This window comes from Alosa alosa, chromosome 21 (genome assembly GCF_017589495.1).
Source record: "Alosa alosa isolate M-15738 ecotype Scorff River chromosome 21, AALO_Geno_1.1, whole genome shotgun sequence".
Lineage (NCBI taxonomy): Eukaryota > Metazoa > Chordata > Actinopteri > Clupeiformes > Clupeidae > Alosa > Alosa alosa.
The window spans coordinates 9,857,747-9,872,358 of record NC_063209.1 but is presented as its reverse complement, the minus strand read 5'-3'; the positions used below and the strand labels follow the sequence as shown (position 1 = coordinate 9,872,358).

General features: G+C 44.9%; 1 protein-coding gene across 3 annotated transcripts; it reads right to left on the bottom strand.

The window, feature by feature from the left end:
- Positions 1–1,667: 1,667 nt before the first annotated feature.
- On the bottom strand, positions 1,668–13,915 carry pcdh10b (protocadherin 10b). 3 transcript variants are annotated; one of them, XM_048231909.1, is made up of 5 exons: positions 11,019–13,915; positions 9,755–9,813; positions 9,140–9,246; positions 3,478–3,861; positions 1,668–2,375 (listed from the first exon to the last, which is right to left on the bottom strand). In XM_048231909.1, the coding sequence occupies exons 1-5, from the start codon at positions 13,398–13,400 to the stop codon at positions 2,356–2,358; spliced, it is 2,952 nt and encodes a 983-aa protein (XP_048087866.1). In that variant the 5' UTR covers positions 13,401–13,915; the 3' UTR covers positions 1,668–2,355. The 3 variants fall into 3 exon arrangements, with proteins under 3 accessions (XP_048087866.1, XP_048087865.1, XP_048087867.1); XM_048231908.1 differs by having other exon boundaries at positions 10,851–13,914; XM_048231910.1 differs by having other exon boundaries at positions 3,704–3,861; positions 10,851–13,914.
- Positions 13,916–14,612: the final 697 nt, after the last annotated feature.

Sequence of the window (14,612 nt, the reverse complement as noted above, 5' to 3'; positions counted from 1 at the left end):
ATTTATCTTTCTCTACAACTCTATTCATATCAAAGTTTTTTTTTCTATCACATCTGGAGAATGGGAAGAAGAGGCTTTGCTTTGTATTTGTAAGGGGAATTTTTTGTTCTCAAGTTTGTTCCACTTTCTTTGTGGTTAAAATGCAATTAAGGCGATTAAGGCACAGCCGGTCATCTGAATGTTTTTTATGCACATTCTCATGTGAGGTGGCACAGCGCTAAGATCAAACGCTAGCTAACACTAGCTGCAAGAAATGTAAGAGAGAATAATTACACTTGCGCTGTTTTCCAGTCATCCAAACACCACAAATGGGACTTGGGAGTTTAAACGGCATCAAATCACTAACAATGTCCTCTCATTCCCCTTCTTGCATTGCACTTACTCTGTAGTGCTCTTCCAAAAGGGATATTTTTAGGCCCCGTCAAAGATATGCAAAGAACATGAACACATTTTCTCCAGGGATAGATATTACAGTGTTTGATGGAGATATTTTTCTCATGTAATGGACTACAAAAAGGATGAAATAAATATTAAACTGTTTTATGCATAATGAATATTCCGTCCGATGTTCTGTGGCTGTATCTTGGTGTGACACTGTTCTAGGTAATAATTAATAGTGCTGGCAGAAAAGCATTTTCAAATAGTCTACTTGTACCTTTGATTTCTCAATGGGGCTGTTAAGAGACAAATAGCGGAATGACACAGACTGACACGGAATACACAGATACACACAAACAAAACTCAACACACACACACAGGTAGAGAGAGAGAGAGAGAGAGAGAGAGAGAGAGAGAGAGAGAGAGAGAGAAGAGAAAGAAATTGACATAAAACACAGGAGGCTCTCACAGTTCTTGTTTGTCAGTTTATTGGTCACCTCTTTATATTTAGGTGTGCCTCCATGGAGTGACTGTGTGTGTGTGTGTGTGTGTGTGTGTGTACATGTCCTTGTTTGTGTTTAAGTGTTATACTGTATAATCCTCTCATATTTGGCCTCTGGTTAAAAAATGGCGCATTTTTTGGCTACATTAACACAGAATTACAATGAATTCAAATCTAAAGTCTTACTTTCCTTTTTATTTGTAGACATGAATCTCAATATCCAAAAAAGTGGAAAAAAGAGAATACTTTCTGAAATGATGAAAACATGTTGTCAAGATAAGGCTTGCTGTCCAACTGAGTACCCCTGTATGTTTGTCACGTAAGCACTAGCTTCTGAGCAGCCGAAACTACACTGGTAAAACATAGTGTTCAGATACCACACCTTCTGAGAGAAAAAGTTAAGATATATATATAGATAGATTTATATATATATAGATTTGTATTTATTTTGAAGCTTTTAAAATAGTACAGTAAACACTTTTTTCACACGTGATATAAACTACGGGATGTTTCTGAGAGGTGAGTGGTAGACCAATACAGTCTTGGCCCACTATGCTGAACGCAAAAACAGAACTGCCCTCCCGCAACAACATAAAATGAACTGAAACTGCCCCAAAATAATCTCCTCACCAAACTCCTGACCACCAGTTTTTTTTTCCTTTTGTTTTTTATAAAGTAATAGGAATAGACCTGGAGAAACACCGGACCACACACACACACATACCCACACCCACACACACACGCAAATGCACACATACCCACACACAGAGTAGAAAACAGTCAAGTCTAAAAGAGTGATATTGCATTTAGTAATGCACAAAGAATTCTCCTGTACAGTTGGCTTTCTCGGTGTGTGTACAAATAACTAAAGGGCTCAGTGAATATTTCTGTTTTTTTGACAACTTTGTCTCTCTTTTTTCACCATCTTCCATTTTGTCTTCACAAACGTTCCTTTTATTTTTTTTGTTGTTCTATGTTTTTGTTTGTTTGTTTGTTTGTGTTCCTTTGAAAGATATACAGTAGCGCTGTAAACAGGCACACACGGATGACGCGAGAGGAACAGCTCCTCTCTCATTCGTCTCCATTTCTCCTCTTCCTCCTCCTCCTCAATCGCTCCTCTCCTCGGTTCTCATCTGTCCGTCCCATGCTCTAAACTCCTTCTCTCAGTCCGGCTGAGATCCAACCCATGTGAGTGTGTATCTTTGCCGTTTCCCTCCTGTCTGAGTCTCTTTCTCTCTCTTTCTCTTTCTTTCTTTTTTCTCTTTCTTTCTTTTTGTCCGTCCTTTGATAAAGTGTCTGCAAGAGCAGTCCATGGGTTCAGGCAGCAAGATGGACGGCTAAAGGAACGGAGTCGGAAAAAATCTTGATGCTCTTCCTCATCGGTTGTGACTGATTGTGCAAAAACAAACAAACAAAAAGAAAAAAGAAATGAAAAAGAAACTCATGCGGTCTCTGGTATGTCCACACGAAAAGAGCTAGCATATCCTTTTCCGCGCTGCAGGAGGGAAACACACACACACACACACACACACATTTCGTTAGGTTTACTTCTGTTGGAGATTTTGCAAAGACTCTGTATCTTCCTACATTCCGACTAATCTTCTCACATGCACACAGTGTAGCGTCCGTGTGAAAACAACAGAGACCAATAGAACGGTAACGGTACTATTTCTGTCAATTTGTCAACCATAACAGTGATTAAAGATAACAGCAACACTGCCTATGCTATCAGCCAACACACACTATAAACACTGTGGCAGCGCTAATCAATGCTAATACAATTCATGTTAATTAAAGTTCATACAACATATCACTTAATATCATAAGTGGCAATATTGTTAAATAATTGCAGTTCAAAATCAGTGTGATACACTAGGGGCATGTTATTGAAAATTACTGAATAATAAAGTGTATAACCATAGTCTATGACACAGAAACTCTATTTCTAAAACTATTTCTAAATGTATTAGCTAAATTATCCCAGACCTAGGATTACATATCATGATCGTGAATGAGAAATATATCAATCTTTGGATATTAATTGAACAAAATACATTTTATTTTAACAGCAGTTATGTTATCCATCACATACTCCCTAAACATAACATGTCCTGTTACATTTTTTTTCACAGAGGTTATACCTTATGCACACAACACATTCACAGCAATGCAATGCATCTCCACAGTTGTCACAATTCACCAAGACACATGTTCACAGACAGCTCCCACATGACAGACCAGGATTGCGCACAGCAAAGGTCCAAAGTGGATTGGGAAAAAAAAGGAAGCGGTGCAGTGGATGGGAGAAGCAAAGGGATAAAGGGGTCGGCATGAAAGGCTGGACAGATGAAGGGATGAGAGATGAGTAGAGTAACTAGTGTAGATGTGGAAGTGTAAGGGAAGTTATAGAGAGGAAAAGGCACTTCGAGGTATTAGATTGACTAGAAGCTTTTAAGGAGTGAGGAGGGTTAGCAGCGCTAGTGTTAGCGTTAGCATTTGAGTGGTCAGATTGTCCCTCCCCCTCGCAATCTTTGCCATTTGGTCAGATCAGATCAGAGAGGAGATTTACTGGGATGGCTGTCACCCTGAATACTCACTCATGTAGGCAGGTTTGTAAGGTGCGCGCGAGTTAGAAGACAGAAGTGCATCTAACTCTCTCCGGTCTATGGTGCCATGATGGTGGAGGTTGTGTTGATTGTACTGGTGGTTGGTTTGGTGGTGGCTGTGGTTGTGGTTGTGGTGGAGGTGGTGGTTGTGGAGGGACGTCTCTTTGCCAAAGGTGGAGAATGACTTATCCCCAGGCTGTGCCTCGCTCTCAAATACCTCAGTGTCGGGCACGGAGTCCATGCCTGGCACGTGGAGGTTGCTACGGTAGTCGGCGCCCTGGCGACTGTCCGTGGGCACGAAGGTGGGCATCCAGCATCGGTCAGAATGGCCCAGTGCTTTACACTCTTCTGTGCAGTTCGAGAAGAGATCAGCGCCTACACACACAACAGGGGAGAGAAGAGAACGTCAGAACCTGCCTACTGTTTGAATGTTTGAATATGTACTGTACGTGTGCGCACATTTCTTTATCTTTATTCAGTTTATATACCAACATATAACTAAAAAATACACACTATAAGGAGTGTCCCTATATATAAAACTGTTTTATGTGATATATGACATGTATGGTAGGGTGGTACTGCTCTTACAACAACGTATTGCAAAGTAATTATAGATTTTATACAGAAATTCCCATATATTTACAGAAATCATAAATTACTATAATGGATCAATTCTTCCTTACATACATTTATGTGTCTGTAAAACACACACATAAAAAATAATATTTAAAATAGCCTTATGCACAGCAACTCATTTTCTGATGCACAGGAGACAGCTGAAAAGTTGTCAATGACAAACTCAAGAGCCACACAGAAATAAGTCAGGACTAAATATGACATTAATGACTTAATTTGAAACTATTAAAAACCCTGGGCGTGATAGGGACTAAATGAGTTTCGCTCGGGCAAATCTAATCACCCTGACGACTGGGTTTCGTTCCTCTCCATCCCCTTTTTGTCAAGAAAAAAATGGAGGGAGAGAGACTCCACAAAATGTGTAATAACTATGATCAAAGCTACGTAAGGAGGACGAGGACACACACACACACACACACACACACTCTCTCTCTCTCTCTCTCTCTTTCACACACACACACACACACACACACATACTCACACACACACACACACACACACACACACACACACACACACACACACACAGAGCTCAGTATGAGAAGTCAAATCTGTAATTCCTCCTAGCGGGGTCCGCTCTTTCTCCTTGTGAGATCAAAGGGAGACAGGGTGATGAGGCAGGCCAGTAGATAAACCCTACCACCCCCCACCCCCGGTCTCCCTCTCTCTGTTCTCCTCTCTCCTCTCCTACACTGAGCTCTGTGATAGAGGGATAGAGAGGTCACATGTGCTCCCCCCTCCCTCACACACACAGACACACACACCCACATACACACACACACACTCTAACCCTCACAGATACAAGAATGAAGGATTCGCAAAGAAAGGAATCAAACAAAAGGATTTGACATAAACTCAGAAGACAGAGCCAGAAGAACTCGGCTGGAAATTCAAATCTACCTCTATTCTATCTGTGCTAACTCTCGACGGATGATCAGAGATGGGGGAAGGTGTGTTGGTGTGTGTGTGTGTGTGAGGGGCAAAGAATAATGAAGTGAAAAAAATCAGGAAAATGATCAAACAGATCAAAGAAGGAAGAAAATAGTCTCTTGTGATTCTTAATATGCAAAAATGATCTGAGCTAAAACCTCTCACATCCAAAGACAGTGAACTGGGCTCTGTTATTACGAAATGGCAAGAGAACAAGTCATGTGAGCCGCCTCCTCCTCCTCCTCCTCATCTTCCTCTGCCTCTACAGACAAGACTACTCAAAATGGAGGCCTTCTGTGACTCAGGGATCCCGTTAGACATGTTTAAGTGGTGGAAAAGTCTCACGGCAGGGTCCCAGCATGGATAATTGGAGTTGCCAAGGGGTGTGTGGTGGTGATGGTGTGTGTGTGTGTGTGTGTGGGGGGGTGTAGACAGAGAGAAAGAGGGAGAGAGATATAGGAAATAGAGAAATAGAAAGAATTGGCAGCTTCACTCATCAGCCCACCTCCACGTATCTCTGTCTGAATTATTCTGTGATTAAAAACCCTTTGGGGCGAGTAAAATCATTCATTACAGCACGTGAAATATTGTGTGTGTGTGTTTGTGTGTGTGTGTGTGTGTGTGTGTGTGTGTATGTGTGTGGGTGTGTGTGTGTATATGTGTGTGTGTGTGTGTGTGTGTGTGTGTGTGTGTGTGTGTGTGTGTGTGTGTGTGTGTGTGAGAGAGAGAGAGAGAGCACTTGTTTGACAGAGAGAGTGTGTGTGCATTAATGTTTGGGTTTTGTGTGCATATGTGTGTGTGTGTTTGTACGTGTGGGTGAGTGATAGGTGTTGCGAATCAAAATGGCCGGTCAGCCGTCCAAGTGGTCTGAGTAAGGAGTGAATCGAGAGCTAATCCCCAGTCTGCACGACCTCACAGACAGCCCTCTGACCAGGTCAGCACAGGAGGAATTTGAGCTGCTCCACCAAAGAGGATTAACACTGTGCAGCATACTAACACCCCCACACACACACACACACACACACACACCCCGAAAAACACACAGCATATTCTGACAAGTGTCTCAAAACAGAGTCTTAGCTCCTAATCCGCAGAGGAATCTGTGTTTTCTTACGACGGGCTGTTTGCGGGAAAGCCTTTTATTTGTGCATAATGTGTCTTTGAGCTGTCCACACGTTTGCAGGAGAACTTAGGCCACACCCCAAAAGAATCTCCACAGCGCCTTTAAATCAGGAGCGGATATTAGTTTGTGTGTGTGTGTGTGTGTCACAGTCAGAAAGAGAGACAGTAATCAAAAGAAAGATGGCAAGAAATAAAGAAGGAAAGGAGACAGTGAGCTAGTCAGACAAAAATATTGGGAAAGAATTAGGAAAGAGAAGGAAATAAAAGAAAGAAAGAAAGAAAGAAAGAAAGAAAGAAAGAAAGAAAGAAAGAGACCACCACCGATAAGGCCACCAAAGGCCAGACAGAAATTTCAAAACGCATAATCATAGACATCTCAATATTCCCAGACATTTGATGAAATTAATGCGATTGCTTGTCCCTCCTGGGCTCGCCCTGAGCACCATTCGGGAAAAAAAGGTGGGATATTGCGAAGGTTGTCTCTTGAGGAAGATCGATATCAAAGTCAATATCAAATAGAAGAGGTATTAATTCCTTAGAGAGACATGTAGGAGATTTGGTGCAAATCTGCGCTGCCAACTTCCAAAGGGCATTAGCCAAACGGTAGACCAAATGTACCACAGCCTGCTCCGCCAGTGCTAAGTCAACAACTCCTGGAGCTATCCAAACAAAGAAAACAAGGTCAAGAAGCAGGAGGAGGGGAGATTGTGAGTAAGAGAGAAATGTATTGGGGTAAGACTAAAGTGTAGATGGAAGGAGAAAGGGAGGGGTTTTGCTAAATCACTGACCCCCATCTCTCCCCAACAACCTCCCTTTTTTGAGCCTCTGCTCTGAGCAGGGTACTGTAAACTGGGGCCTGATAATAACCTTCGTTTGCTAATTGGTATGCAGAGGTCTCGAAATAAATTACTGATCAGCGAGCTGTTACCCTGGTGATAACGTGAACGGAAGTCTAAATGAGGGATTTACTGCGACATGGCAGGCTGCTGGAGAAGAAATGAGAGGAGAGGTAGGAGAAAGAGAGATTCTGAGAGAGAGAGAGAGAGAGAGAGATACTACTCTGCTCTGATGATCCCATTGCGTATCCAATCAGAAAGATTCATAACATTAGGATGCTTGATGCAAACAGAATATCCGTCCTCTCACAAAATTACATTATCAAAAATGTGAAATTATCTTCCTGCCTAACAGCTGATAATAGTGTACTTTTGAGGAGGAAATAATCACAAACAAGATCTCAGCGGCTGCTTTCCCCTCAGAGGATATTAAAGAGCTGGTATTGAGCGCTGACATTGTTGACCTCCATCTTAAGCGCTATGGTAATGACAGCGGAGAAGAGCATCTCCGCGGAGCTAAATCCTGGCAGACCGGGTTGAGCTCCAGCATTTAGCCAAATTAAGTTTCCCAGAAAATGCATTCAGGAGTGGAGAGAGAGAGAAAGAGAGAGAGAGAGAGAGAGATGGGGTGGAGTAATAGAAAACCGGCTAAATAAATAAGTTCAGTGGGGTAAGCTGATCACTTCCAAGTCTCCCATTAATTCTCACTGTGTTGCCACTTCCAAACACGAATCAAACACAAGGAAAGCTGCTCGTTCAATTAACCTAATCAAACAAAACGCCGTGTGATGCAAAATTAATCCAGACAGAAAATAAGCACCAACGCGGAGATAGCCCTGTGTTGAACAAACAGGAGAAAAAATGCAACAATGACTGAAACAAAACGAAGAAAACCGCCTGAGGACAACACAGCCCCACTTCACAACAGACAGATTGACTCCAAGAGGGAAAAGACTGAAACCCTCTCACCAAATAAGTGTAGTGTAATATTTCCATATTTTACAGTGCCGTGATGAACAATATGGTCGTCTGCGGGACCAAGAAACCGAATGCTACATTTGCGGCATATGGCATGCCAAAATAGCGGCCGAGGGCATATGCTCACCAAAGGCAAATTAATGTTAATAAGATGCATCTCTTTGGTTGGTGTTTATTTGTACACTGCGTTGTCATAATTATATGACACCAAAACTCCTCCACCGTACCATTTATGTTCCGTGTCACCTCACAACAAAGACGCGTTTGTGTGTCCTGTGTGTTACTCACTGGTCAACCAAAGAAAGATAAAGAGAGAAAGGGTACCTTTCAAATCACCCGATCAAATTCATTCAGAAGGAAGGGCTTTGGATTATTCTATAACAGTCTGCGCAGGGTTACTTTTAGGTGACAAGATAAAAGATTGGAATGGGGTGCAACCTGGAAGGGCGAGGGTAGCACAGCCCCCGGGCGCGAGAAGGCGGGGAGGGAGGAGTGGGTGGGTGAAAGAGGGCAGGGGGAGTGCGCAGTCAATGAATCGTTTGTTTGTTTGCGACTCAACCTATTTGGTCCCGTTCCCACACCGTCAATGACGGGCTAGCCCTGTCCTGTTCTAAATTCCGTCACGTCCCTTGAGTGGGTTACTCAAAGGGACCAATGGGACGGGCTAGAGCCCTCATTAACAGACTATTTACAAACAACCGGATTAAAACGAGAGAACGCGCCATTGTCCCATACAAGCTTCCCATGAAAGATACAAAAAAAAATAAACACTTTATAAAAGAGAGAATTCCGGGAGAAAATATGACAGGTTTGTAGGCTTATATCCTGTGACAGAATGGGTGCTTCACAAACTTTTCTGGTTTGGTTATAAGTATTCTGTTTTTTCAAGCGAACTGCAGTTAGAAAAACTTGATAATGCGAGTGAAAAACTACAGTGAATGGACCCGAGAGTCGCTGTCCATTCAGCACCATGGGTCAAGGAGTACAGTGTGAAACAGCCAGCGAGAGAGCTAAGGCAGGGGGAAGGGTGGCTGTTCTACCCAGACCTAACTTCACTTTAAATCACTACAGGCACAAAATCCTCTTTCTCCACGTTGTCTGATGAACCGCCTCGAGATCGATAACAGAAGAGAATAGGCTGGAAAACCCACCGGAAGAATGTCCTCGATGTGTAGCGTCGTGGTCACTGTCTCCCTGTTCGCTGTCTCCGTGGCCACTGTCTTTCGAGCTCACAATATCCGCCTCCTGGAAGGCCGAGCTGCGAGATATGGAGAGTCTGGATTAGGACAGAAAACTCAATTGCCCATGAAGCATTTCATAAAGGTGCAAAACGATTCAATTCAGTGCATATGAAACAGATAGACAGTCACGGCGAGGATAGGGAAAATCGGCATGACCGCATTGCAATATTGTTCTGTTCAGAAATGAATCCCCCGACACATTTTAGCTCATTCAAACAATCGCAGCCTGATTTAAAGCTGAACGAGCAGAGGGAATCAATTATTTCTGAAACCGAGAATAACTTCAAACTTTGTAGAGAGATGCCTGGCTGGTAAGAGATGCTGACTATACTGCGTTAAGTGAAATATATTATATTCAACAGCTTACATAACACACCAGCTTCTCCATCGAGCCATGAAACGGCCACCCTGCAGTTCACATGTGCGACACCCGTTTAATGTTGGATAAACGAAATAAATGTTAATGCGCTCGCAAGACATCCCCGCAGACACCTGGCTAGGATCCAGGTGCGCTGGCTCTCTCACCTGTTCACGCGCCTCGGTCTGTCCACCAGGTAGCTCAGCTCCGCACGCTGGTGTTTGGTCTGAAACGAAAAGGGGGCACCACATTATTTATAATTTTTACAACACCGACAATGGCAAATAGAACATCAATAAGATGAATGATAATAATAATAATAATAATAATAATAATAATGCATTATAATCCGTCATAATGTTTGCCATGCCCATCATAATTATGATTCTATGAGTTTGTTTATAGTTTTCCTCGAAAATCTTTCCCTCACAAATAGCCCTATACCAAGAGAGACATTGCGGTTCAAGAAAGCCAATAAGCGCAGCACTTATTTAGCTCAGCTCAACTATAGATGGATCTTTGTTCTGCTGTGACTCTGCAGGGCCGTGCTTGGCATGCTTAATGAAGACTCAGGGTTGAAGGGACCTGGCTCAAGACCTATTCTGCAGCCGTGCAGCCAAAACCTTGTCTTTTTTTCTAAACTTCGTGGTGCTGCTGTTTTTTGTGCTATTTTTTCGCAACAAACACCTACACCATACAATCACTGTAGACATGTTTGTATGTGAGTGCTTCTGCATCATACAATCACTGTCGGCATGTTTGTATGTGTGCGTGCGCGAGTGTGTGCGCGCGCGCGTGTTTGAGTGAGTGAGTGAGTGTGTGTGTGTGTGTGTGTGTGTGTGTGTGTGTGTGTGTGTGTGTGTGTGCATGTACTGTCTCTGTCAGTGTGCCAGCAACGCGTAATCAACCTGTTTCAGTTGGCATTTTAAAGCCTCCTGATGCATAACGAAAGCATGTGTTCTCAGGATTATTTTACAGCTACTTATTTCACGGGGTTTGGATGAAATTGCACAGCATATGTTCAATAGTAATTCTGAGTTATAACCAGATAATGTATATGCCAAATGTTGTGGCATGACCAATATAGCAGATGCAGGCTATTACATTCTATAATCACACTTCAAGGCAATATTTAGCACAACCATGGCAAATTTAACTAAGACTACCACACTTTTGCACAGTTTTTCAGCTTTCAGATTTGGGACCATGGCAGCATGCTGGGTAGTTTGAATGAGGTATTGAGCCGTTATAGAGCCCCCTTACCTCATTCGATAAGATGCTGCCGTTGGATATGATGTCAGGCTGCTGCTGGTCAGTGTACCCTGTTACTATTGCTCCGCAAGGGTTGTGTTCAGTGTCGGCGCTCCGTGACGGACTACAGGCCTTGAGGAACATGAGGTCGGTTTTGGCGGACTCCGGTGTCAGACATACCTGGTAGCAGTAGTTCTGGTTCTGGTGGAGCGAGCCGAAGCTTCCGGATTCCTCCACGGGCACCTGCGACGCGCTCGCAACGCTGACGGCCGCGTTGGTGGCCGCACTGGCGTGCGCGCTCTGCACCAACATAATGTCCGACTTGCTCAGCTTTTTTTTCTTCCGGGCGGCCCGCGCCTGCCTGCCGCAGCAGCACAAGCCGCAGCCCAGGAGGCAGCAGTCGCTGGTCACGCACGTGCTGTAGATGTTGAGCTTCTTGTCCTTCTGACAGCGCACTGCAAGCACAATCATGGCGAGCAGGAAGATGAAGGAGACGGAACCCAGAGCGATGATGAGGATCAGGGTCAGGTCCAGACTGGTCTCTTTCGCTTTGGCCGTGCCGCTCCGGTCTCCGCTGTGGCCCTCCACCACGCTATCCACCAGCGTCACCATCACGCTGGCACTGGAGGACAGAGGCGGCTGGCCGTGGTCCCTAACCTCGATCAACAGGTCATACAGCTGCTGGGGGTCCCGCTTGGCAGACACCCTGCGCGCAGTCCTTAGCTCTCCAGTTCGCCAGTCCATACGGAACATGCCATTTTCATTTCCCCTCTGGATGCTGTAAGACAGCCGTGCGTTCTCGCCATCATCTGCATCCATGGCGACGATGCGAGCGACCAGGTATCCGGGCTCGGCTGAGCGGGGCAGAGGCTCTCTGGCCGTTCCATTCTTGCCCAGTGGCGCAATCACAGAGGGGGCATTGTCGTTCTGGTCCACGATAATCACATTGACTGTAGCGTTTGAAGAGAGCTCGGGGATGCCATTGTCTGTCGCCTGGACTGTGAAACTAAAGTCTTTGAGCTGCTCGTAATCGAATGACCTGAGGGCGTATAGAGCTCCGCTCTCGTTGTTGATTGACACGTAGGTTTTGACCGACATACCCTGTATGTCACACTCCAGTATGGAGTAATTTAAATGCGCATTTCGACCAATATCAGGGTCTATCGCATTCACTGCGTGAATGTATGCACCGGGAACATTATTTTCAGTTACATACACATCATAAATGGGCTGCGTAAACGCTGGCGCATTGTCATTTTCATCAGAAACTTGGACTTTAATCGATTTACTTGTGGCAAGAGACGGGGAGCCTTTATCTCTGGCCACCACCGTTACTGTGTAGGAATCTGCGCTCTCTCTGTTCAACGGGCCGTCCGTGACAATAGTGTAATAGTTCCTGAACGAGCTTTTGAGCTTGAATGGCACTTCGCCAAGGATCTCGACGTGAATCTGTCCGTTTTCCTCGGCATCCTTGTCCGTGACGCTAAGCAGCGCTATTACTGTTCCCGGAGCGGCATTCTCGCTAACGGACTCCGTGACTGTGCTGAAGGTGATCTCAGGCGCATTGTCATTCACGTCTGTCACTTGCACCAGAACTTTGCAGTGCGCGGGCACGGCGTTTGGTCCCATATCCTTTGCTTGCACATAAATCTGGTAAAGACCGCTCTCCTCGAAATCCACATCCCCCCGCACTTCTATCCTCCCGGTGCGTGCGTCTATATCGAATAACTCCTTAACCCTACTGGATATGTGATTGCTGAAAGAATACACAACTTCTCCGTTCAGTCCCTCATCCATGTCGGTTGCGTTAAGCTGAATAACCAGGGTTCCCACTGGCGCGTTTTCAGCCAGGCTAATGGAGTACACGGGCTGATCAAACACCGGAACATTGTCGTTGGAGTCGAGCACTTTCACTACCAGCAGCGCCGTGCCAGTCCGCGGGGGCTGGCCACCGTCCACTGCGGTTAGCACGTACCTGTGAACTGCCTGCTGCTCGCGATCAAGAGGCTTTTCCAGCACAAGTTCGGCGAATTTATTCCCATCGGTCTGCGTCTGTACGTCCAGGTAAAAATAATTGTTTGTGGTGATGTCGTACGTGCGTAATGCGTTACTGCCAACGTCCGGGTCGAAGGCAGTCTCCAGCGGGAAGCGAGTGCCTGGGGTGGCACTCTCGGAGATCTCCACGGTGATGTCGGTCTCCGGGAATTCGGGGGGATTGTCGTTAATGTCCAAGACCTCGATCTCGACGCGGAAGAGTTCGAGCGGGTTCTCGAGAAACACCTCAAGGTGGAGGAGGCAGGTGGCACTCTGTTTACAAATGCGCTCGCGGTCAATCTTCTCACTGACGAAAAGCACACCGGTTTCCAGGTTCACCTCCAGGTAAGGGCTCCGTGAGCTGGGCACAGTCTGAAACCTGCGAGACGCGAGTTTCGTAAGGTCCAAACCCAAGTCCTCTGCGATATTCCCCACGAACGTTCCGTGCTCCTCCTCCTCCGGTACCGAGTAACGTATCTGAGAGACCACGCCATTCGCAAGACACAGCAGAAGCAGAAACACAATCATCTCCAAACCAACAAGTGCACTTGGAAAAAAAAATCTATTCCAAAACTCCCATCACCAGCTCCTTGAGTTAAGGCGCAGCTGCTTAAGGCTTGTGGGAAAGAGATTGAAATCTTCTTTCCATGGATACTAGAGCTGTCTGCCGAAAATCATGCTGCCTCTGTGATGTCCACTGCTGACCGGATCCCCAGAGCGCTTTCTCCCTGCTCAGCCGAGTTCAGCAAACAATCTTTGGCTTCAGGAGAAACGGGATATTCTTGCTAAAACGCACATTCCTATGATGACGAATGCGTCTCAATAAGTGAGGAGATTGAAAAGATGCGTTGAAAGAAAAACAAACATAATCCAGTCATTGTATAGAGCCGATACAACGTTTTGTGGGTGTCATAATCCCTATTTCTAAGAAACAGTTAAATAGTAGCTGTTGTCTGACTTCTTTGCTTTACTGACGTTATCTGTACTGTCCCAGCTTCTTTGGCGCTCCGGTGGTCTCCGCTCGCAAAGGACTGAAGGTCCGACGGTCGGCTAGTTGTTTTTTCCGCAGCCCACTTTCTGCGCCAGCCAATGCCATGTACTGACAGCCGCAGATCTGTCGTTTCATTGGTGATCTGGGACGCCAGTTACAACTCAGCCAGAGGATCCGCCCCTGCCGGTGGCTGCGGGATTTCAACTCTTTGAATTGAATAGCTGATGAGCAGCAGAGAAAGAGAGCGATAGAGAACAACAAGGTGGCGAAGTTGGGCATAATAACATGTGACATCCCACTGTAAAATTGTAACCACATACATCTTTCAAACGAATACTAGATGTTATTGTCTCTATAAAACCAAGGTTAAAGCAGTCAATGTTGTCTTTACAGCAAAGGGGATCCAATGGCCCATTTCAGTGATTTTGCCATTTGTACTAAATATGTGCCTGTAAAGGTGGGCTTAGTGCGTGGGAGAAAAATATAACCCTTAGATTATCTAACACATTAAGTGTCACATAAAGTATGCCGTTGCAATGATAAGGAAAGACACGAGTTGCTATTCAAACTAAGTAGCATAAACAACTTATTATAGCATTCATAGATTTTGAGTAAGCTATACTATATACCAATACACGGATATGAAAATCGTGTCTTTTCTGAACAGAAACGGTGTAGTTGAACGGGCACACAACACATTTTTATGTTTAGATAGACAACGCTAAACCTGTCACTGTAGACTATCCCCA